This window comes from Neofelis nebulosa, chromosome X (assembly GCF_028018385.1).
Source record: "Neofelis nebulosa isolate mNeoNeb1 chromosome X, mNeoNeb1.pri, whole genome shotgun sequence".
NCBI classification, from domain to species: Eukaryota; Metazoa; Chordata; class Mammalia; order Carnivora; family Felidae; genus Neofelis; species Neofelis nebulosa.
Genome location: NC_080800.1, coordinates 42,585,512 through 42,604,414, shown reverse-complemented (window position 1 = coordinate 42,604,414; position 18,903 = coordinate 42,585,512). Strand labels below are relative to the sequence as shown.

The 18,903-nt window shown below is 50.1% G+C and overlaps 1 protein-coding gene across 5 annotated transcripts; it reads left to right on the top strand.

The window, feature by feature from the left end:
- The first annotated feature begins 1,990 nt into the window (after positions 1-1,990).
- On the top strand, positions 1,991-15,235 carry SLC38A5 (solute carrier family 38 member 5). 5 transcript variants are annotated; one of them, XM_058713060.1, is made up of 16 exons: positions 1,991-2,029; positions 7,486-7,539; positions 7,620-7,695; positions 8,116-8,231; positions 8,336-8,409; positions 9,038-9,130; positions 9,255-9,333; positions 11,041-11,123; positions 11,416-11,474; positions 11,572-11,709; positions 11,919-11,998; positions 12,641-12,741; positions 13,055-13,170; positions 13,974-14,118; positions 14,213-14,316; positions 14,780-15,235. In XM_058713060.1, the coding sequence occupies exons 2-16, from the start codon at positions 7,487-7,489 to the stop codon at positions 14,879-14,881; spliced, it is 1,419 nt and encodes a 472-aa protein (XP_058569043.1). In that variant the 5' UTR covers positions 1,991-2,029; position 7,486; the 3' UTR covers positions 14,882-15,235. The 5 variants fall into 5 exon arrangements, with proteins under 5 accessions (XP_058569043.1, XP_058569042.1, XP_058569045.1 ...); XM_058713059.1 differs by lacking the exon at positions 1,991-2,029 and adding an exon at positions 5,957-6,045; XM_058713058.1 differs by lacking the exon at positions 1,991-2,029 and adding an exon at positions 7,070-7,142.
- Positions 15,236-18,903: the final 3,668 nt, after the last annotated feature.

The window sequence follows — 18,903 nt, the reverse complement described above, 5'->3', positions numbered from 1 at the left end:
CGCAAACGTGAGAGTGAGGAAAGTGCGTTAATTTAGTGCGCGAAATCGCTGAAGCCGCTGTGCGCCAAAATTCGAATCCACGTCAGCCAATTCATAGCGCTGCTTCAGTTGTACCCTTTCAGAACTTCAGTTTCTCCCTCTGTAAAATGGGGATCACTAATACAGGCTTCACAGAGTTATTGGGAGGATTAAATGCGTGTACTTTAGCACAGCGTCTGTCTTTTTGTAATTCTGTGTTCTTCAAACGTTTTGAACTTCAACCCACAAAAAAAGATCATGCGACCCAGTGCACAAGCAAATAGAATAATGGAAACATTCATTATAGCGTTTACAATGTGCCAAAGCACCTAAAGTGCTCTTAGTGATGTGCTGGTAAATGGCTAACAAGCGATTCTCTGGGCGGGGGGAAAGGGGGGGAAGCCCTGATTTCTCACATTTGCCAGGTTTACATGGTTTCCATAGTATCGTCTTGTCAGATTTTAAATTACCAAAGTGTAGTCACGGAACACAGAGTTCGGAAGAGATGGCGGTAGTGCACCATTATGTAATATTTCTACCATACAGTTCAAATAGGGGTAAATTTCCTCAAGAGCATAAAGAATGAAATGTAGTAAAATAATCAGGAAGTGACGAGTTTTGAATATCACCTTTTAAAAAAACTAATTTATTTAATTGTAAGTTTATATTATTTCATTTTAAACAATAGCTCTTTACCAACGGGTTGACAGGATTCCTGAAAATGGAACAAGCAATCTGCAAACCTGTGCTTGGCTCCAGTGCACTGCTGTATTCTTTCCTTGAACTCATTTTAATCCTTATAACAACCATATGAAGAAGTTACTGTAATTATCCCCAGGTTGTAGATATATAGCGAGAATATAGATTACATTAGGTATATAAACATATGTGCTGCTTGATATGTATGTGATTACATAGAAATATAGTGACGTATAACATCCACTAGTATATAGGTTATATGTTAGTAAGAAATATAATAAATATAAATATACTGTTACATGTAAATATAAGAAAATATATAACCTATTTATGCATTTTGTATCATGTACATATAATACACATATCTTATGCATATAATATGTAAATGTGTATGCTGATATATATAAATATGCTGGTATCTATATACATTTACTTAGTAAAATAACTGTACTAAATTAAACATACTATTGTGTATGTAAATATATAATGTTTGTCAGGTGGTGATAAAATCCATGATGAATAATAAAGTAGGGTGGAAGCGATGGAGAGTAGCAGAGGATTTGAGTTGCTCTTTTATTTTATTTATTTTCTAAAGTTTATTTATTTATTTTGAGAGGGAGATGGACAGCAAGCAGGGGAGGGACGGAGGGAGGGGTAGACAGAGAATCCCAAGCAGGCTCCGCACTGTCAGCACAGAGCCCCATGGAGGGCTCAGACTCACGAACTGTGAGATCATGACCTGAGCCGAAACCAACAGTCGGATGCTTAACCGACGGAGCCACCCAGGTGCCCTGAATTTTTCTTTTAGACAACATAGTCAGGGAGGGCTTCTCTGAGGAGGTGGCATTTGAGCTGAGACCTAAAGGGAAACGCACCCTAGGAATACTTGGAGGAAGAGCATTCCAGGCACAGGCAACACCGAATGCAAAGACCCTGAAGTGAGAACAAGCTTGGTGAGTATTCAAAGAACTGAACGATTGATTCATCATTCCTTAGAAATATGAGCTTCACTAGGTGGGAATTTTGTTCTGTCCCTTTCACCGCTGCCTCCCGACCCCGGAAGAGGGCCTGGCATACAGGTGGCATGCAGTAGATGTTTGTTGAATCCACGCTTTTGTTGCTTTGGTCCTTTATTCTTTCCTCAGTGGTGCGCTCTGCATTTATGCCAGGCCCTGGGAGTTGTGGACAGACAAGCAGAGACACGGAGAAAGCACTTCCTGGAGGATTCCCGAGAGCTGGGGAGGAAGCAAGAGCTGGTGGCAGCGCTCCAGGGCCTTGTGGGGGCGGTGGGAACAACGGCTCCCCTGCAGAGGTGAGCAAGTGTGAGAAAGCAAGGGTTCAAGCCACCTGGCCTCTGCTCCACAGAGAGGAGGGGGTGCCAGGCATTGGGGGCCCATGTTCACCCTGTGGGATGCTTCCCACGTCCTGTTTTCTTGCCTCTCACAAAGAGGATGTTTAATTTTTTGCAAAGAAACTTGCTTCCTCCAGCAGGGCCCGGGGGAATTGGGGGACAGGATCCAGGCTCTGAACTCCCCAGGCTTTTCCCGAAGTAGGGTGTCGGCCTGCAGCTCCCACCCGGCACCCCACTGAGTGTAAAGGTGTCCTCCCCTCAGCCTCCTGAAGAGGTCAAGGAGCTGGGAGCTGCCAGGCCAGTTCTGTACCGGAGGGCATCTAACCGGGGGAGGGAAAGACGGGGGTGGTCCAGGTGCAGGGGACTAGACACAGACTCAAAAAAGCCTTGCTGCCCCGGGGCTGCTTTGAGGGACGGAAGAGTCTCTCAGTGGGGAGCCTGCCTGAAAGGGGAGATTAGAATCCTAAATGCAGCCCAGTAGGGGGTTGCGTTCACAGGCGGAGAAGAATTCATTAATTCCTTTCACAAATATGTTATTGAGCAATTACTGTGTGTCAGGCATTGTTCTCAGCGCTTTACCTGTGTTAATTCACTCGGGTTTTCCCAGGGGTCCTAAGAGTTAGGTGTTACTGTGCCGCGGGGGGAAGCTGAGACAGAGAGGTTTCAGAACATGCTCCAGGCCACACAGCTAGTAAGTGGCAGAGCGGGGAAAGCTGTTGCTGTTAACTGCTTTGCTCTGTGGCTCCCTCCCCTGAAGGCTGCTGAGCAGTGACCTGTTTTAATGAAAAGCAGGGATCTGCTTATAAGAACCGACAGGAACCCAAGCCGACTTTTAATAGACTCGATAGGAATCCAAAACGTCACACAAGGGTCTGCTTTACTGAACCAACAAAAGCCTTAAATGACCCTGAGAAAGGACCTTACTTCGGTGAATTAACAAAGCATTCTTATCCCTGGCACAGTCTCAAGGCCTCAGTCAAGCTTAAAGACATCTGTTCCTTCTAAAGCAAGCTGCCCTCCCTCCGCAGCCAGATTTCCCTTTCCCTTTGTTTTCCCTCCTACCAGCATATGTTGAACACTTGCCATTTTCAGTGCCCTGAAACTTAGCTAAGCTATAGGGTGTGGAGCTGGGTGCAGGTTCGTCCCTCCCAGAGAAGAGTTCGCTTGGAAGAAATAAAAATAAGAATGATGATAATATGGCGCTTGATAAGTGGCATTTATTGAGCACCTGCTGTGTGCCTGGCGGCCCTGCACTGGGCAATGTTGGAGGGCCAGGGAATGATCAGGGCAGGACATTGGGGCTGGGAGGTGGTGGATGGGGGGCATCTGTTTGTTGTCCAAGGTACACTAGTTTTTTTGGGCAGAACGCTTCAGACTTCTCTTGAAATCTAGACATCTGCCTAGCCTCCACCCCCCCCCCCACAACCCCACCCGCCACACATACCATAGCCATGTAGGCCAAGGCCTCTGCCAACAGGTGTCTCTTTCCCTGGCCAGCCTCTAGCACAGATGTGTAATGGCTCTAGGGGGAGGAGGACCATGAGAGGAGAGAGACATCAGAGTAGGCCGGGATAGACAAGGGGAGACTCTGTGGTGTGTATCTGTGTGGGTGTGTGGGTGTGTATTTGAATACCCTCAATGTATCTCATCTGCCTGTACATGTTCTCAGCCACAAACACACGTATGTGAGCTCCACTTGTGTCTTCCTATGCAACTTGCCTGGGTGTATCTTGTGACTATGGCTGCCTGTCCAACTCCTGTGTTCCCTTTATGGCAACTGGGTGTGTCACTATGGCAACGGTGGTCTGTTTGCGCAGTTCGTCTCTATGGGGTCGTGTGTATGTTCCTTGGGTGTTTACGTGTCTCCTTCGTAATGCTGATGGGCGCTGAGTGTGTTTGTCTTGCCCGTAGGCGTGTGTCTCCTATGTCTGTGTGCCTTTCTTCTCTGCCACCCTGTTTGTGTCTGTCTGTGGTGAGCTAGTGTAGGTGTGTGTGCCCTCTGGGTGTTTCTTTTGGTGCTGCTGTTTGTGTACTCTCTGGTTCCTTTGTTTCCTCTTCATGCAGTTTGAGATGTATTTTCTGGATTTCCCCCTTTGTAATGACAGTAAGTGTACTCTCTGCCTCCCTGCTTTCCCTGTTTGTGCACCCCTATATGTGTTTCTTCTGATTTGATTTGTGAGACACTGGGCCCACGCATGATGTTGTCGGCTGTAGGAAATCATATTTGTGTACTCTGTGTGCAGCTGTGAGTCTGTGCGCGATTTGCCTGTCAGCTCCCTAGGGTATGGCTGTTGAGTCCCTGGGTGATGATGTCCATGAGTCTAGAGGGGCTGTAAATCAGCACGAGCCCATAGCGTGTCAGTCTGTGTTCTCTGGACCCGACGCTGAGGCTGGGGGTGATGACACCTGGAATAGCGAGTCGTTTGGTATGGCTGTTGAGTGTGTGACTGTACTACGGCCTGGGCTCTCGATGCGCAGTCTGTGAGTGCTCTTATGTCAGCCCATATTCTCTGTGTGTGGCTGTGAGTCTGCGTGCAAGTTTGTACTTCTGTGGGTGATGGGTGAGGCAGCCTCTACCTCTGAGCCCCTGGGTGGGGTTGTGACCCCTGAGTGTTTTCTCCTGCTGTGGGGGAAGTAACCGCCCCATCCCTCACCCTCCTCCGACTGCGGGTAGGGTGGGGGCATCTAGGCTAGCTTTGAAGCCCCAGCCAGCCCCTGGCCTTTCCGGGAATTCTGTGCTCCCTGTGGGGGATGGGCAGGAGGGTGAAGAGGCCCAGACAGAGGCCTCTTGTCCACCAGGGCCTCAAGCAGCCCAGTGGAGTTGGGCCCGGACCCCAAGTCCGATCCGCCTGACTCTGTGCAGGAGACACATGCCTTGCCTGGGACAGACATGCCTGTCACATGCTTGGATGAGAGTGAACAGACAGACCCACATAGAAGGCAGACAGACAGACAGACAGACAGTGGGGCTCCTCAGTTAGGGTGTGGACAATCCCCACCCAATGCCTGGGCTGGGGTCCAGCACTTTTTTTTGCCTAAGCTAGGCTCTCTCTCTGAGGTCAGCCCATAGTGGCCTGGCTGTGTCTTCCTGCACCTGTCGCACTGCCGCTCCCAGGTCTGTCCATCTACCCTGTCTGTCCCTCTGCCTGAATCTGACTCTCCCTCTGCCTGTCGTCATCTGTCCCTCTAGGTGTCTCCCTACCTCAACCACTCCCTCTTTCCCCTTGTCTCTCTCTGCTGGTGTGTCTGTTCCCAGCCTCTGGGGATGTGTCTGGCTGTGTCCACCTGTCTGCCAGTTGCGTCTCCTGTTTATTACTGGGCCTGACTGCCTGTCGCCTTCCTCCAGATGCTTCTGAGGAGGCCTCCCCCCCCCCCCCACGTCTGCTTCTGAGTCTGTCTGCACCTCTCTTTCTCCCCATGGCTGCCCCTCTGCCTATCGACCACTCAACATGGCTGTCTTTCTGCCCTCTCTGTTGTCTGTCCTTGTGTTGTGTCGCCTGCCCGCCTTTCTCTATTTGTGATCGTTTCCCTTACGATGTCTGTCTCTCCTCTCTGCATCCTCCGTGTGTCTGATCCCTGAGTTGCCTCTGCCTGCGTGTCCTTCTAAGTGTGGATCTACCCCCTCAATCTTTCTGTCCACCTCCCCCTACCCAAGGCCCCCACACACCTCTGTCTCTCTCCACGTGGGTGCAGGTGAAGGAGGGCGCCCTCCTCCCCCACCCCCTGTCCTCAGCCGAGAGCCAGATGGAGGGAAACTGAATTAAAATTAAAAGTTCTTCCTAGAAAAAAAAAATAATAATCCGCGGGCCAGATGCGGCGCGGGCTGCGCTGATTAGCCACCTAGCAAGCGCGGAGGAGCTGATTGGCTACGGGGCGGGGCGGGGGCAGGGTCCGCTGAAGGGGAGCCTTGCCGGGGCCGTGGGGTCCCAGAGCCCTAGTGAGTTACGGTGGCTTCAGGAGCTGAGAGGAGCAGGGAGGTGAGGAGGGGATACTGGCCGGGTTGGGGCTCCGGAGACCCCGAGGCATGAGTGGGGATCCTGGGAGAGGTTCTCTGGGGGAACCTCCGGGGAGGGGGGTTCCCCTGGAGACATTTTTAGCCCTAGTGGAGAATTGAATGGTACCTAGCTCCCAGGAAGTGAATTCAGAAGTGATTGAGAGTCTCCAGAGAGTGCTCGCGACTGAGGATGGGACTCCTTGAGAGCCCTCCCCTTCCCAGGAAGGGGATTAGGGGCTTGGGGAGGGGATTTCCCAGAGGCACTTTTAGCAATGATGGGGACCTTGAATGGCAGTTTCTGAGATACTGCACTCCCAGGAAGTGAGCTCTGGGCGCGCGCGCGCGCGCGCGGGGTGAGGGGGTATCTTCAGAGACACTCCATCCAGAAGACAGGGGACCCTCCTGGAGCACCTCTACCCCAGGAAACACATCAGGCCTTGGGATGGGGCTTTTGATGCAGGTTTCTGAGATAGCTCATCGTCAGGAGGGGGAAATTAGGGCTCAGAGCAGGTTCCTGAAACACCCCAAGACCAAGAAGGATCTTAAGTCTGGAAGTGTCTCTAAAGTTATTTCTGCCAGAAGAACGAGTGTTTAGGACTTGACAGGGGTCTGAGAAAAATGCTAATCTAATCTCTAAAAGGGGGATTAAGTGGGGGTCCCTGGGTCACTTCTATCCCTGGAAGGAGGCTCCGATTGGAGAATTGTCTTTAGCCTCTAGTGAGGATATTCAGAATTGTGGCGGAGGGCAGTTTGCAGCATGGGGTGGGGGTGGGGGGTTAAGGTCACCAAGTTGGCCCCCCACCTCCAGCTCCTGCAACAGCTTGCATCAGCTCTGGGCTCCGGCTCGGGGCCCAGGCCGGGAGGGGGCGGGGTAGGGGGCGTTAGGAGGGGTGGGGCAGCTGGGCCGACACGTGTCCCTGTAAGGAGTAAGAGGCTTGGCCAAGCGGTGAGGGTGGAGGGAAGGGAAGGGGGGGCTGGGGGGAGGTGGCAAGGAAAGAGACAGTAAGAGAGACAGAGTGAGTGTGGGTTCTGGAAGGACAGGCTATCCCAGCTCCAAATGGCCATCTCGTCTGCTGTGGGGTCGGTCTCTCTCTCTCTCTCTTTCTCTCAGTCTCTGTCCCTCTCCCCCTCTATTTGTCTCTCGCTGCCCTCTTTTTCTGCCTGTCTGAGTAACTGTTGTCATCCCTCCCCCTCCGATTCCCTTCTCTGCCTCCCATCTCTTTCTGTCGTCCTCTCACTGTTGTCTTCGAGTCTCTCCATTTATCTCTCAGTCTCTCTCATCCCTCTGTTCCTGTTCCTCTTGCTTCACCTCTGTTTCTGTTTCTCCATCTGTCTCTGTCTGACCCCCTACCCTATTCTTCTAGCTCTCCCTACTTTGTAGCTCCCCCATCTCTGATCCCCACCCCCATTTCTCTGCCCACAGGATGGAACTTCAGGACCCAAAGATGAACGGAGCCCTCCCTGCGGATGCTCTGGGGTGAGTCGGGGGCCCAGGGGGACAAAGGTTAGAGGTCAGGATTACCCTCTCACCAGCCCCAATTTCCCTGCCTTCTCCAGCTACAGGCAGGAACGCGAGGGCTTCCTGCCCAGCCATCCTCCTGCTCCTGGGAGGAAGCCAATCGAGTTCATGGATGTGAGTGACCTCACAGGATCTGTCCTGGCTTCACCTTGCCCAGCTCATCTCTTCCCCTACTGTTCCCTCTTCCCAGGGGTTCCCTGCCTGGCTATTTCCTGTCCCCAGCCGCTCAGGTCCCCCAGCCACTCTCCTCCCTCGCTGTTTTGCCTCTGGTGGCTGCTCCGCCCTCCTCCCCTGTTCCTCTCCATTTCCAGCTGCTCCCCTCCAAAGTTCCTCCTAGTTCTTCCTTCCTAGCTCTTGCTTCCCCAGCTTCTCCCTGGCTTCCACTTTTTTTTCCTTCCTAGTTTCCGTACTATAGTCCTTTCTGGGCTTCTCCCCGCCCTGGTCACTTCTCCTCTAGTCTTTCCTGGGCCCCAGCGCTGGTCCCGTTACCTGATCTCCTTCCCCATGTGTGCCCGGCCTGGCCCTTACCCGCAGTTCGAAGGGAAGACATCGTTTGGAATGTCCGTGTTCAATCTCAGCAACGCCATCATGGGCAGTGGCATCCTGGGACTGGCCTATGCCATGGCTCACACAGGGGTCCTCTTCTTCTTGTGAGTCTTGGGCGGCCGGGGTGGCCTGGGCCAGGGAGCAGGGGTGCTGTGTGGGACATGCAGGAGGCCTGGGGGCCAAGTCTGAGCTGTGCCATCTGCCACAGGGCCCTGCTGCTATGCATTGCGTTTCTATCTTCATATTCCATCCATCTCCTGCTGACCTGTGCCGGTGTTGTAGGTAAGGCCCAGAGCTCAACGCAGATCTTGGACCCCAGACTCTGGATCTACCCCACTGACCTGAGACCCTAGACCTTAACCCAAACCCTAGATTCTGAAAGTACCACATGAACCCCAGATCCTGGACCCAGGACCCCAGACCCCATACTTAACTCCCTGGACTCCAGACCTCAAACCGCACCTTGGCCTTCAGAACTTATCTGGGCTCCCAGATCTCCTCTTCTCAATCCTCACCCCTCACCCTCAGTCTGGCGTCAAACCTCATTTCTCAGACCCTCCCCACACCCAGATTACTCCACCTCTCACCTCCATTCCTCAGTCTCCAGCTCCCCCTAATTGTGGAAGCCAGCTTCACAACCCAAGAATCCCACGACCCACTACCCACATTTGGTCCCCAACCTTTTCTCTGGTCACAGATTCCCACCTCCCAGGCTCCACTGCAAGCCCAGCCCAAGTTAACTGCTTAACCCTCATCTCCAGCTTCCATCAATCAGATCCAATTACCCCAAGCCCCAGTTCCTCAGCTCCCTGACCCTCAGCTGCTTCCCTCCACCCCCCCCCCCCAGTTCCTTACCCCTTGCCTAGCCTCCTGGACCCACAGTGCATTCCTTTCTGTCTCCCTACCCCAGGCATCCGAGCCTATGAGCAGCTGGGACAGAGGGCGCTGGGGCCTGCAGGGAAAGTAGTGGTGGCTGCGGTGATCTGTCTGCACAATGTTGGGGGTGAGGACTCTGGGATGTAGGGGATCAGCTTGGGGGAAGAGGGTGAGGTGGGGTGGGCTTCCTCAGGCTGGGCTGGGAGGATGAAGGGAATCCTTCTGCTTATACCTCCCCCCACCTGCACCAGCCATGTCCAGTTACCTGTTCATCATCAAATCCGAACTCCCTCTGGTTATCGGCACCTTCTTGGACATGGACCCTGAGGGGTGAGTGAGAAACACCCCTTAGCTCTGGCCTGCAGGCCACTGACTCTACCTGTGCGGTCTGGCTGCCATCTTCAACTCTGTGCTCAGCTGACTTCTAGGTGTTCAGAGATTGTTGGGCTGGCCAGTCTGGTCAGACTGTGATTCTTAACATATTATGATGCTGACAGAAAGTGTGACCGTTGATCTGACTATACAGCAGACCACACGTTGATTTTTGTGACTTGTTCTGGCTGATTCTGTCAGGTAGCCGACTCCATATGTCCAGTACACTCTGATACTGACCAGGCGACTGTACATATCAAGTAGACCTAAACTCTGTGGATTTGGTTCTGGACTGCTGTACTGGCAGATTCTGTGGCCAGCTGTATGACAACTGACTACAGCTGTGTTCTGAATGCTGCGATCCCAACCATGTGTGTTTGACATTTGCTTACTCTGACTTTCCCTGTCCAGCAGATTCTGTTTGATTCAAGGTCCATCAGGCTGGCGGAAATCTGTCTAGCTCGAAGTGCACGGTCACTAACTGCAACCGTGTGTGTGCAGCGAACTGTGGTGCCAACTACGTATATGTGATTTGCTCCAACTGTATGTTCCAGTAGAATCCCACCTGTGTGTTTAATTTGGCAACCATTTTTTTCTGGCAAATTCTCTCTGGCTGAGTATGTGTGATCCTCTACTCTGACTATATGTCCTCTGTACTATGGTTCCAGCCGTGTGTGTTTGATGTTCTACGTATGCGTCTAGTTGACTGTATGTTTGATTTTGGATCCATCTGCTAGCTAAATCTGTTCAGTTGTTTGTATATAATGGCTGACTCTGTGTATCCTGTTAGATCTTTGGTTTCATTCTGAAGCCATTTAGGTATCTGACAATCTGTGTGACTAGGTGTGTCTAATTATTATAATTATCTCCCACTGTATATATATGGCCAATGGTGCTTTGTTGGTTTATTTCTGTGTAACTGTGTGTATGAGATAGTGTGTGAATGCCTGGAACATAGCAGGCAATTAACAAAATTCCTTTGAACAAATGAGCAGTTTTTCACCTGATTTTGTGTAACTGTCTTACCTGGGTACCTCCCTCCAATATCTGTACAGTTTCCACTCTTTTTTTGAACTTGGTTCCAACAGTATAGCCAGCTGGCTGATTTTGTCTCTAGTTCGGTCTTTGGCTATATGGCCAGTTGGCCTGGCTACTTTTAGATATTCGACAAACCTTGACCTGTTCAAAAAACCACATGTGTGTGTTCCTGACTTCTTGTCTGACTTTGCATCATTGCCTGACTACCAGATCATCAGACTGTTGTTCTGCCTGTCAGACACACCAGGGTCATGACTCACTCTGTGTCTGGTACTCTGTGTTGGACTGTGTGAGTCTCACTGATTTGGGGCATTTTCTGCCCATCTGGTTGTATGTCTGCTGGCGAGTCTGATGGCACAGTTTTGTCCAGCTGTGCGTGTGTTCTTTCTTAGCTGTGTCCCTCTGACAGTGTCTGACTGACAGTCTGATAATCAGTCTGGTTGTTTCTGTCAATCCTATTGTGCCATTTGTCACTGTGACCACCTGAATGGCTTCTCACAGCTGAGATGTCAGCTCACCTCCCCTGACTGCAGGTAGAAATCTGTGTGTCCGGCTGTCGTTTATGACTGTCTGCCTGACAGTTTTCTTTGGCAGGCAGCTAGTCACTGTGTTTGCCTGTCTCCCTAGGGGCTGGTTCTTGAAGGGAAACCTCCTCATCATCATTGTCAGTGTGTTAATCATCCTGCCACTGGCCCTCATGAGACACTTGGGTAAGAGGCTTCCTGTGTTGTTCATTGGATAGTGGAGTCAGAAAAAGGGAGCCAGATTGAGAAAATCCCCATTTTAAAGGGCTATGGAATACCAGGGGTGAGCTTATTTGATGTGGGTTTTAACAGATAAATAGGAGTTTGCTGTGGAGAGGAGGCTGGTTCAGGAAGAAGTAAAAGCTTGTGCAACATGTGGCCTAACTGGGGTGAGGTAGCCTTGAAGGCCAAACTGGGGCTTGATATTTGCTGTAGGGAGTCCCTGGATTTCTGAGGCTCTCTATATTACCTCTTGCAGGCTACCTGGGATATACCAGCGGTCTCTCTTTGACCTGTATGCTGTTTTTTCTCATCTCTGTGAGTCTGAAAGAGAAGAACATGAAAAAGTGAAGCAAGAGTTTGGAACATTGGGTCATAGCCTTCCCCATGACCTCGCTTCCCCACCCTCCCCCAGGTCATCTATAAGAAGTTCCAGCTTGACTGTCCTGTAGGTCTCAATGAGACGGAAGTGGAGAGCAAGAACCCTACGGCCCTTCCCATCCAGGGACTCAACAGAAGCTGTGAGGCCCATATGTTCACAGTTGACTCACAGGTGTGTGTGCAGGCATGTGTTTGGAGCTTGCACCACACTTAGGCCCTCTGGTCCCGTCACATGGTGCACTCTGTTCACAGTGGAGCTGGGCATCAGATATCGGGGGGCTTCCATGTGTCTTATATGGAGTGCAATGGTGGGGTCAGGCGGATGAGGAGGGGATATAACCCTGTAGGCTCTAACCTCATGTACTTGGGCCATTCCCCTAGATGTTCTACACGGTGCCCATTATGGCTTTTGCTTTCGTCTGTCACCCTGAGGTGCTGCCCATCTACACAGAGCTCTGCCGGTGAGTGGGCAGGCAAGTGGGCATATGTGATGGGCCAGCAACTGGTAGGAGAGTCATAATGTCTGGCAGCCCCTCAAGTGGTCCTTGTACTGTAGCTTGATGGTGGCTAGTTGGTGCCGGTGGTGGGGGGCGGTTGAAGTGGCCTTGGGGAATGCAGGGCGGTGACTTTTTACTGATTAGGGCTTAAATATTCTACTTTTAACATCCTGTACAAGTGTGAATGGACAGAGTGGGGAGGCAGGAATGATCAGAAGGAGGGTGTAGCATGCGTGGATGGGGATGAGGAGATGGGGATGGGGAGATAGAATGAGGGATGGGTGAACAAAAGAGGGAGCAGGGATTATATGGTAGGGGGATGTGTGGATGATCAGATGGGGGCACAGCATGGATGGTCAAATGTGAGGGAAAGGCAGAGATGGGCAGACAGAGGAGATGGACAAAGATGGTCATATGGGGTGAGATGGCTGGACAGAGGGAGGCCTGGCTAATCACACAGGGGAGGTAGAGATGAGCATCCCAGCATGTACCAGCTGAACGTCAGCTCAGGAACAAGGGGACTCTGGAGAGTGCAGGCTACTTTGGAAGCGCCTGTACCAAGTCCAGGGGTCTGGGCATGACAGTTCCATAACCTCTATGACTCAGGCCCTCCAAGCACAGAATGCAGGCTGTGGCCAACGTGTCCATTGGGGCCATGTTCTGCATGTATGGGCTTACTGCGACCTTTGGATACCTCACCTTTTACAGTAAGTGGGGCTGGGGCCAGGGTTGGGTGGGTGCTGGAGTGGGGAGTGGGCAGACTGCTGGGGCAGGAACCTGAGTGCTTTTCCTCCGTGCCCTGGACCTATCAGTTTCCAAACAGAGGGTGCACATCACACATGTAGATTTTGTTGGTTGTGTGTGTGTGTGTGTATGTGTGTGTGTGTGTGTGTGTGTGTGTGTGTATGTGTGTGTGTGTGTGTGTGTGTGTGTGTGTGTGTATGGGTTTGTGTTTCTGGGACACTGGTCCTAGTGCTCCCACTACATCCTGCATCCCATGTCCCATGTCCCACATCCCAGATAGCATGGAGGCGGAGATGCTGCACATGTACAGCCAGCGGGACCTGCTCATCCTTTGTGTGCGCCTGGCCGTGCTGCTCGCCGTGACTCTCACTGTGCCAGTTGTGCTGTTCCCTGTGCGTGGGGTTGAGGGTGGGCCCATGGAGTGGAGGGATGTGGATGGATGTAGAAGGCATAGGCATGGATGTCTGACGGGGGGTGGAGATAGGAGTGGATTTATGGATGGAGGAGGCAGGGATGGACAGATAGGGAAGGCAAAGTTGGCAGATGGACAGAGAACGCAAAAATAGATGGTCACACAGATGGGGGATAGATGTCAGGGCAGAGAGAATGAGAGGGAGAGGGGTAGTCAGTTGGAGGGAGGGGGCACAGATGTCTGGCCAGACAGAAGAGGGAGACAGGAATACTCAGACAGGGTAGAGGCATAGAGATGGACACTCAGAATGAAGAAACAGGGATGGACAGAAAAAGAGTGGAGGCAGAAGTAGTGAGGTATAAGGGGGGCCAAGGCTCTCAGATGGGGAGGTGGGATGGCTAGACAGAGGAGGGAGGCTGAGGTAGTCAGATGGCAAAAGAGAGGCAGGGATCTAAGACAGAATGGAAGGACAAGAGGGTGGTCAGACAGGGAGGCAGAGATTTCAGATAGTGGGTAGAAGCATCAATGGGTGATCAGACAGAAGGAAGACACATGGATTGTCAGAAGGGCGGCGGGATGCTCTTTCAGAAGGTGGAGGCACCGATGGGTGGTCAGACAAGGGGGACATGTAGATAGTCAGATGGAGGGGGAATCAGGCATCTCACACAGGGTGGAGGCACGATGGGTGCTCAGATGGAGGGTGGAGTTAAAGTCAGATGACCGCATGGAGTGGGGAGGCAGCACGTGGGCCCTGACTGGTGTCCTGCCCTACTCTGACCACAGATCCGCCGGGCCCTGCAGCAGCTGTTCTTCCCAAGCAGAGACTTCAGCTGGCCACGACACGTGGCCATAGCCCTGATCCTGCTTGTCTTGGTCAATGTTCTTGTCATTTGTGTGCCAACCATCCGGGATATCTTTGGGGTTATTGGTTAGTACCCCTAACACCAATCCCAGACCCCACCTAATACGGGCCTGGTACCCCAAACTTACATTGGCTTCTGTCCCTCCTGCTTGTCCTTCAGGGTCCACTTCAGCCCCTAGCCTCATCTTCATCCTTCCTAGCATCTTTTACCTCCGCATTGTACCAACTGAGGTGGAGCCCCTCTACTCCTGGCCTAAGATCCAGGTGAGCATTCCAGGAAAGGGTTGGGGGAAGAGGGAGAATTCTGAGGAGAGAGCACTCCTGGATGGCCAGAGATAAAAAGAAAATTTTCAAGAGGGGGCTGGGGGAAGGGAGCAGGTGGTCTGGAAGAATGAAGGAGATTGTCTTAGAAAGGGGCTGAGCAGACAGAGTACCAGCAGGGTCTGCAAAGACAGAGGGAGCATTCTACAGACAACAGAAGGAGTACTATTTGAAGAGGGTCAGGAGCACTTTCAATGAGGATAAAGGAGAGTACTCTCTGAAGTGTTCTAGAAGGATGAAAGAAGAATTCTTAGGAAGGGGCTGGTTTTGAGGAAGGGGAGGGAGCAGGAGGGTCTGGAATGCATGGGGGCACTCTGGAGGGGATGGAGGGCTTGAGGGACATTCTCAGGAGGAGCTCTGGTGTGGAGACCCAACCAACTGCATCTTGTGTCCCTCTCATCCACAGGCTCTGTGTTTTGGTCTCCTGGGGGTCCTCTTCATGGCAATCAGTCTAGGCTTTATGTTTGCCAACTGGGCCACAGTCCAGAGCCCTGTGTCTGGACACTGACCATGCCCATGCCCTGCTCCTCCCTGGGCCCCCGTGTGCATGCTCCTGTGCACGTGGAGGAAGATGGGGCCCCTCTCCTGGGTCCCTCCTGCCTGGTGTGTGGAGGTGGCTGGTTCCCATTATCATGGCTGTTGGAGGTAGGGGGCTGCGGAGGTTGTAGAGTGGTCCACTTCCCTCCTCCCCAGGGATGCTGAGCTTGGATCATGGCCCTAAGCCCAACACCATGGGAGGAGGAGGAGACCAGGTCTTTGGGGAATCCTTGCCCAGCCCAGTCCTTTCTGCCTCTCTTGGCAGAAGCTGTTTGTCAGGATCACCCTCGAGCTAAAGGGGAAGAATAAAGATGCTGCATTGCAACTCTGGTCTCAGCCTTCTCATCTCTTTCTAAGTCTTCTTGGGGGAGTCTGCCTAGGTTCAGACAGGGGTAAACTAAGGCCCTGAGAGTAGGACTGAACTGGCTCTCAAGTATTCACTCACTTCTCCACTCCTTCAGAAACTTGCTACTCCTCAACTCATTGTTCCATTCACTTCCTCACTCAAGAAACCTCTTGAGAGCCTCTTGAGAGCACTGTTCTAGGTGCTGGGGTTGAATCAAGCAGACAATAATCCCTATAGTTGGTGTTCTAGCAAAAGAGTAGGCAAACTATGACCTACAGGCCAAATTCAGCAGCCTGCTGCCTCTTTTTGTATGGCCTGAGCCAAGAATAGTTTGCACATTTCTAAGTGCTTGAAAAAAAAATAAGAAGAGGAATAATTTGTGACACCTGAAAAGTATGAAATTTAAATTTCGGTGTCTGCAAATCTTTTATTGGAACACAATAATGCTTGCTCACTTACATATTGTTTATGGTTATTTATTGCTACAACAGCAGGGCTGACGAGTTGCAACAGAGACCACATGGCCCACAAAGCCTAAGCTATTTATTATCTGGCCCTTTTCAGAAAAAAAAAAAATTTGCTGATCCCTGATCTAGCAGAAGAGAGGAAAAGAGATTAATTATTTCTGATAAAGATGAGCACTATGAGGGACTCCTGGCTGGCTCCATCAGTGGAGCATGCGACTCTTGATCTCAGGGTTGTGAGTTCAAGCCTCACGTGAGGTGTAGAGATTACTTAAAAATAAAATCTTAGAGGGGAGCCTGGGTGGCTCAGTCAGTTAAGCGTCCAACTCTTGGTTTCTGCTCAGGTCATGATCTCACAGTTTCGTGGTTTCAAGCCCCACGTCAGGCTCTGTGCTGGGAGTGCAGAGCCTGCTTGGGATTCTCTCTCCCTCTCTCTCTATCCCTCCCCCTCTCAAGCTGTCTCTGGCTCTCTCAAAATAAATAAATAAGCTTAAAAAAAGATGCACACTGTGAGGAAAATAAGTGATGTGAGTGTGGTGTGCAGGGGGCAGTGAGGAGGTAGTCAGGGAGGCCTCACTGTCGAGCAGACAAGGAGCTGAGTCAGTCCTAGATTGGCAAGAAGGAGTGAGTCCCATGCTTATTTAGACAAAGTGTTCTTGGCTGAGGCCCCAGCAAGTGCAAAGGCCCTGAGGTAGAAACAAGCATGGCAGGTCCAACAGGAGCCAGCATGGCCATTTTGCTCTCCCACTGGAAATGTGTATGAGTGCCAATTTCACCACAGCCTTGTCAACATCCTGAGTCATGAGACATGGATTTTTTGCCAACCTACTAGGTGAAAATGGTATTGCTGTTAAAATTCGCATGTGTTTCTTTATGAGAGAAGTTTCTGGATGTTTAAGAGACTTTTTGTTTATCTTCCCAGATAATTTTTAATGCATGTGCAAGCCACCACAGATAATAATCTTTCTCCTCTCTATATTTAGAAATAGGGCAGTTGACTGTAGTTGAATATGGTATCCTTCTTATTTCACTCTTCATTCCTTACTGCCACTAGGCTCAACACTAAAGCTCAACAAGCTGGCTTTTTTAAAAAGCTTATTTATTATTTTTTAAAAAAGTTCATTCACTTATTTTGAGAGAGAAAGAAAATGCGAGTCATGAAGGGGCAGAGAGGAAGAGAGAGAGAATCCCAAGCAGGCTCCACACTGTCAGCGTGGAGCCTGGCGCGGGACTCGAACCCACAAACTGCGAGATCATGACCTGAGCTTCTATCTGCTGTTTCTCAGAATGATCAGCTCAAAGCCATCCTTATGCCAAAGAGGCATGTTTTGGGGTGGCATATTCTGGTCTCCTACAATATGCGACAAATTAAAAGTAATTATCCCTAATGTGTAAACAAGCTTTTGCAGATCAATAAGAGAAACTGGAGTAGCTCAATGAAAAAAAAATGTGTTCATGCAATGGCATTACTTCACATTACAGCACAAAGGATTAAGAAGTAGATAGTATGAAAGAAATAAAGGAAATGGAGGATAGGCCCCAGAAGTTTCAACATTCATCAAATAGGAGCTTCAGACACAGAAAATAGACAGTGGGGAGAAGGCAATACTTGAAGAAATAATGTTCTAGAGTTTTCTGAGCTGAAAAAAGACAATCATCAAATTGAAAAGAGCCACTGAATTCTAAGCATGATTTACACGCACACACACACACACACACACACACCATAGAAATAAAATTTCTAGGTTAAAAATAAAATCCTAAACGATAACAAAATCCTGAAAGGGCCCAGCGAGAAAAGAGAGAAGAAAGAATACAGTGGAGGAGTTCTTCAAAGAGCTGATGAAAAATAACTTTGAACCTATATTTCAAAAAACCTGTATCTAGACAAGATAATCCAGATGAGAGCAAAAATATTTCAGAAAATTCATCACACACCTACCCCTTCTTAAAGGATTATTAGGGTATGTGATCCAGCAGAAGAAAACTGGATTAAGGAGCCAGAAGGGGGTTCTGGTAAGCAATGGTGAGGGGAAAAATAGTAACATTCATTGAAAAGTCTAAATAAGTTTTGATTGTAAAATTTAAAGATCACCATCTTGAACTAAAATTCCAGGTAATATAAACATGAGAGATGAGGGGAGGAAGAGGAAAGAAAAGAGAGTTCTTATGTTGTTTAAGGGATGACTGTAGATGCAAATTAATGGTAGAATTGTAGAACAGTTGCTTTTTAAAGTGTAAACTCTGGAGTCAAACTGCACATGGTCAAATTCTGGCTTCTCAATTTACTGGCAGTGTGACCTTGTGTAAGTCACATAATCTTTCTGTGCCTCAGTCTACTCAAGAGTAAACTGGGGATAGTTATTGAACTCATTGGATGGTTATGATGATTACGTGAGTTAATATATGTAAAGCACTTAGAATAGCCCCTGTCACATGGTAATTGGTATATCTATTTCAGCTATTGTTGTTGTTGTCTTAAGTAATGACTTCAAATGTCTGCTAAAATGTAAAGGCAGGGTACCTGGGTGACTCAGTCAGTTGAGTGTCCGGCTCTTGATTTTGGCTCGGGTCATGATCTCATAGTGTGTGGGATCAAGCCCTGTGTCGGGCTCTGTGCTGACAGCATGGAGCCTGGTTGGGATTCTCTCTGTCCCTCTCTCTCTGCCCCTCCCCCCTCAAAATAAACAAACTCATAAATAAGTAAGTAAGCAAATAAATAAATAAAATGTAAATGTAGCTATAGATGAAGATGTTGAACAAGCAAAAGCAGATACCACAGAAGAGGTAAGGAGCTGGTCAGGTTTCAGAATACTTCCCAGTCACAAAACTCTTGATGGTTTGGTCCCCAGTCGGGGATGCAATGGCCCAGAGTGGGAAAAGGTCAGAGGTCATCGATGGAGGATAAGCTGAGGTGGAGCTCTCTAACTGTGTCCTTTTGTCTCCTTATATTTTTTGGAAGGCTCATTACCTGTCCTGTAAGCACCACAAAGCAGAAAAGTGGCAGGGCTGGCCCAGTGCCAGTCTGAGGAGGCATGGTTACATCGGGGCAGAGTGGGGTTGGAAAGCTCATAGAAAATGTGCAGTCAGGCTAGCCAGTATATAGGCAGGCATTCTTCCCTTCACCCTCTGGGCTAGGAAACTACAACAAATAACCCCCCCCCCCCCCCACCGAAGCCCCTC

Coding starts and splice junctions, on each gene's coding strand:
- SLC38A5 (XM_058713058.1), top strand. CDS start 7,120: ATGGCCATCTCGTCTGCTGTGGG. Junction 8,232..8,335: donor ACAGGGGTCCTCTTCTTCTT/GTGAGTCTTGGG, acceptor CATCTGCCACAG/GGCCCTGCTGCTATGCATTG. Junction 12,742..13,054: donor TGGATACCTCACCTTTTACA/GTAAGTGGGGCT, acceptor CCCACATCCCAG/ATAGCATGGAGGCGGAGATG.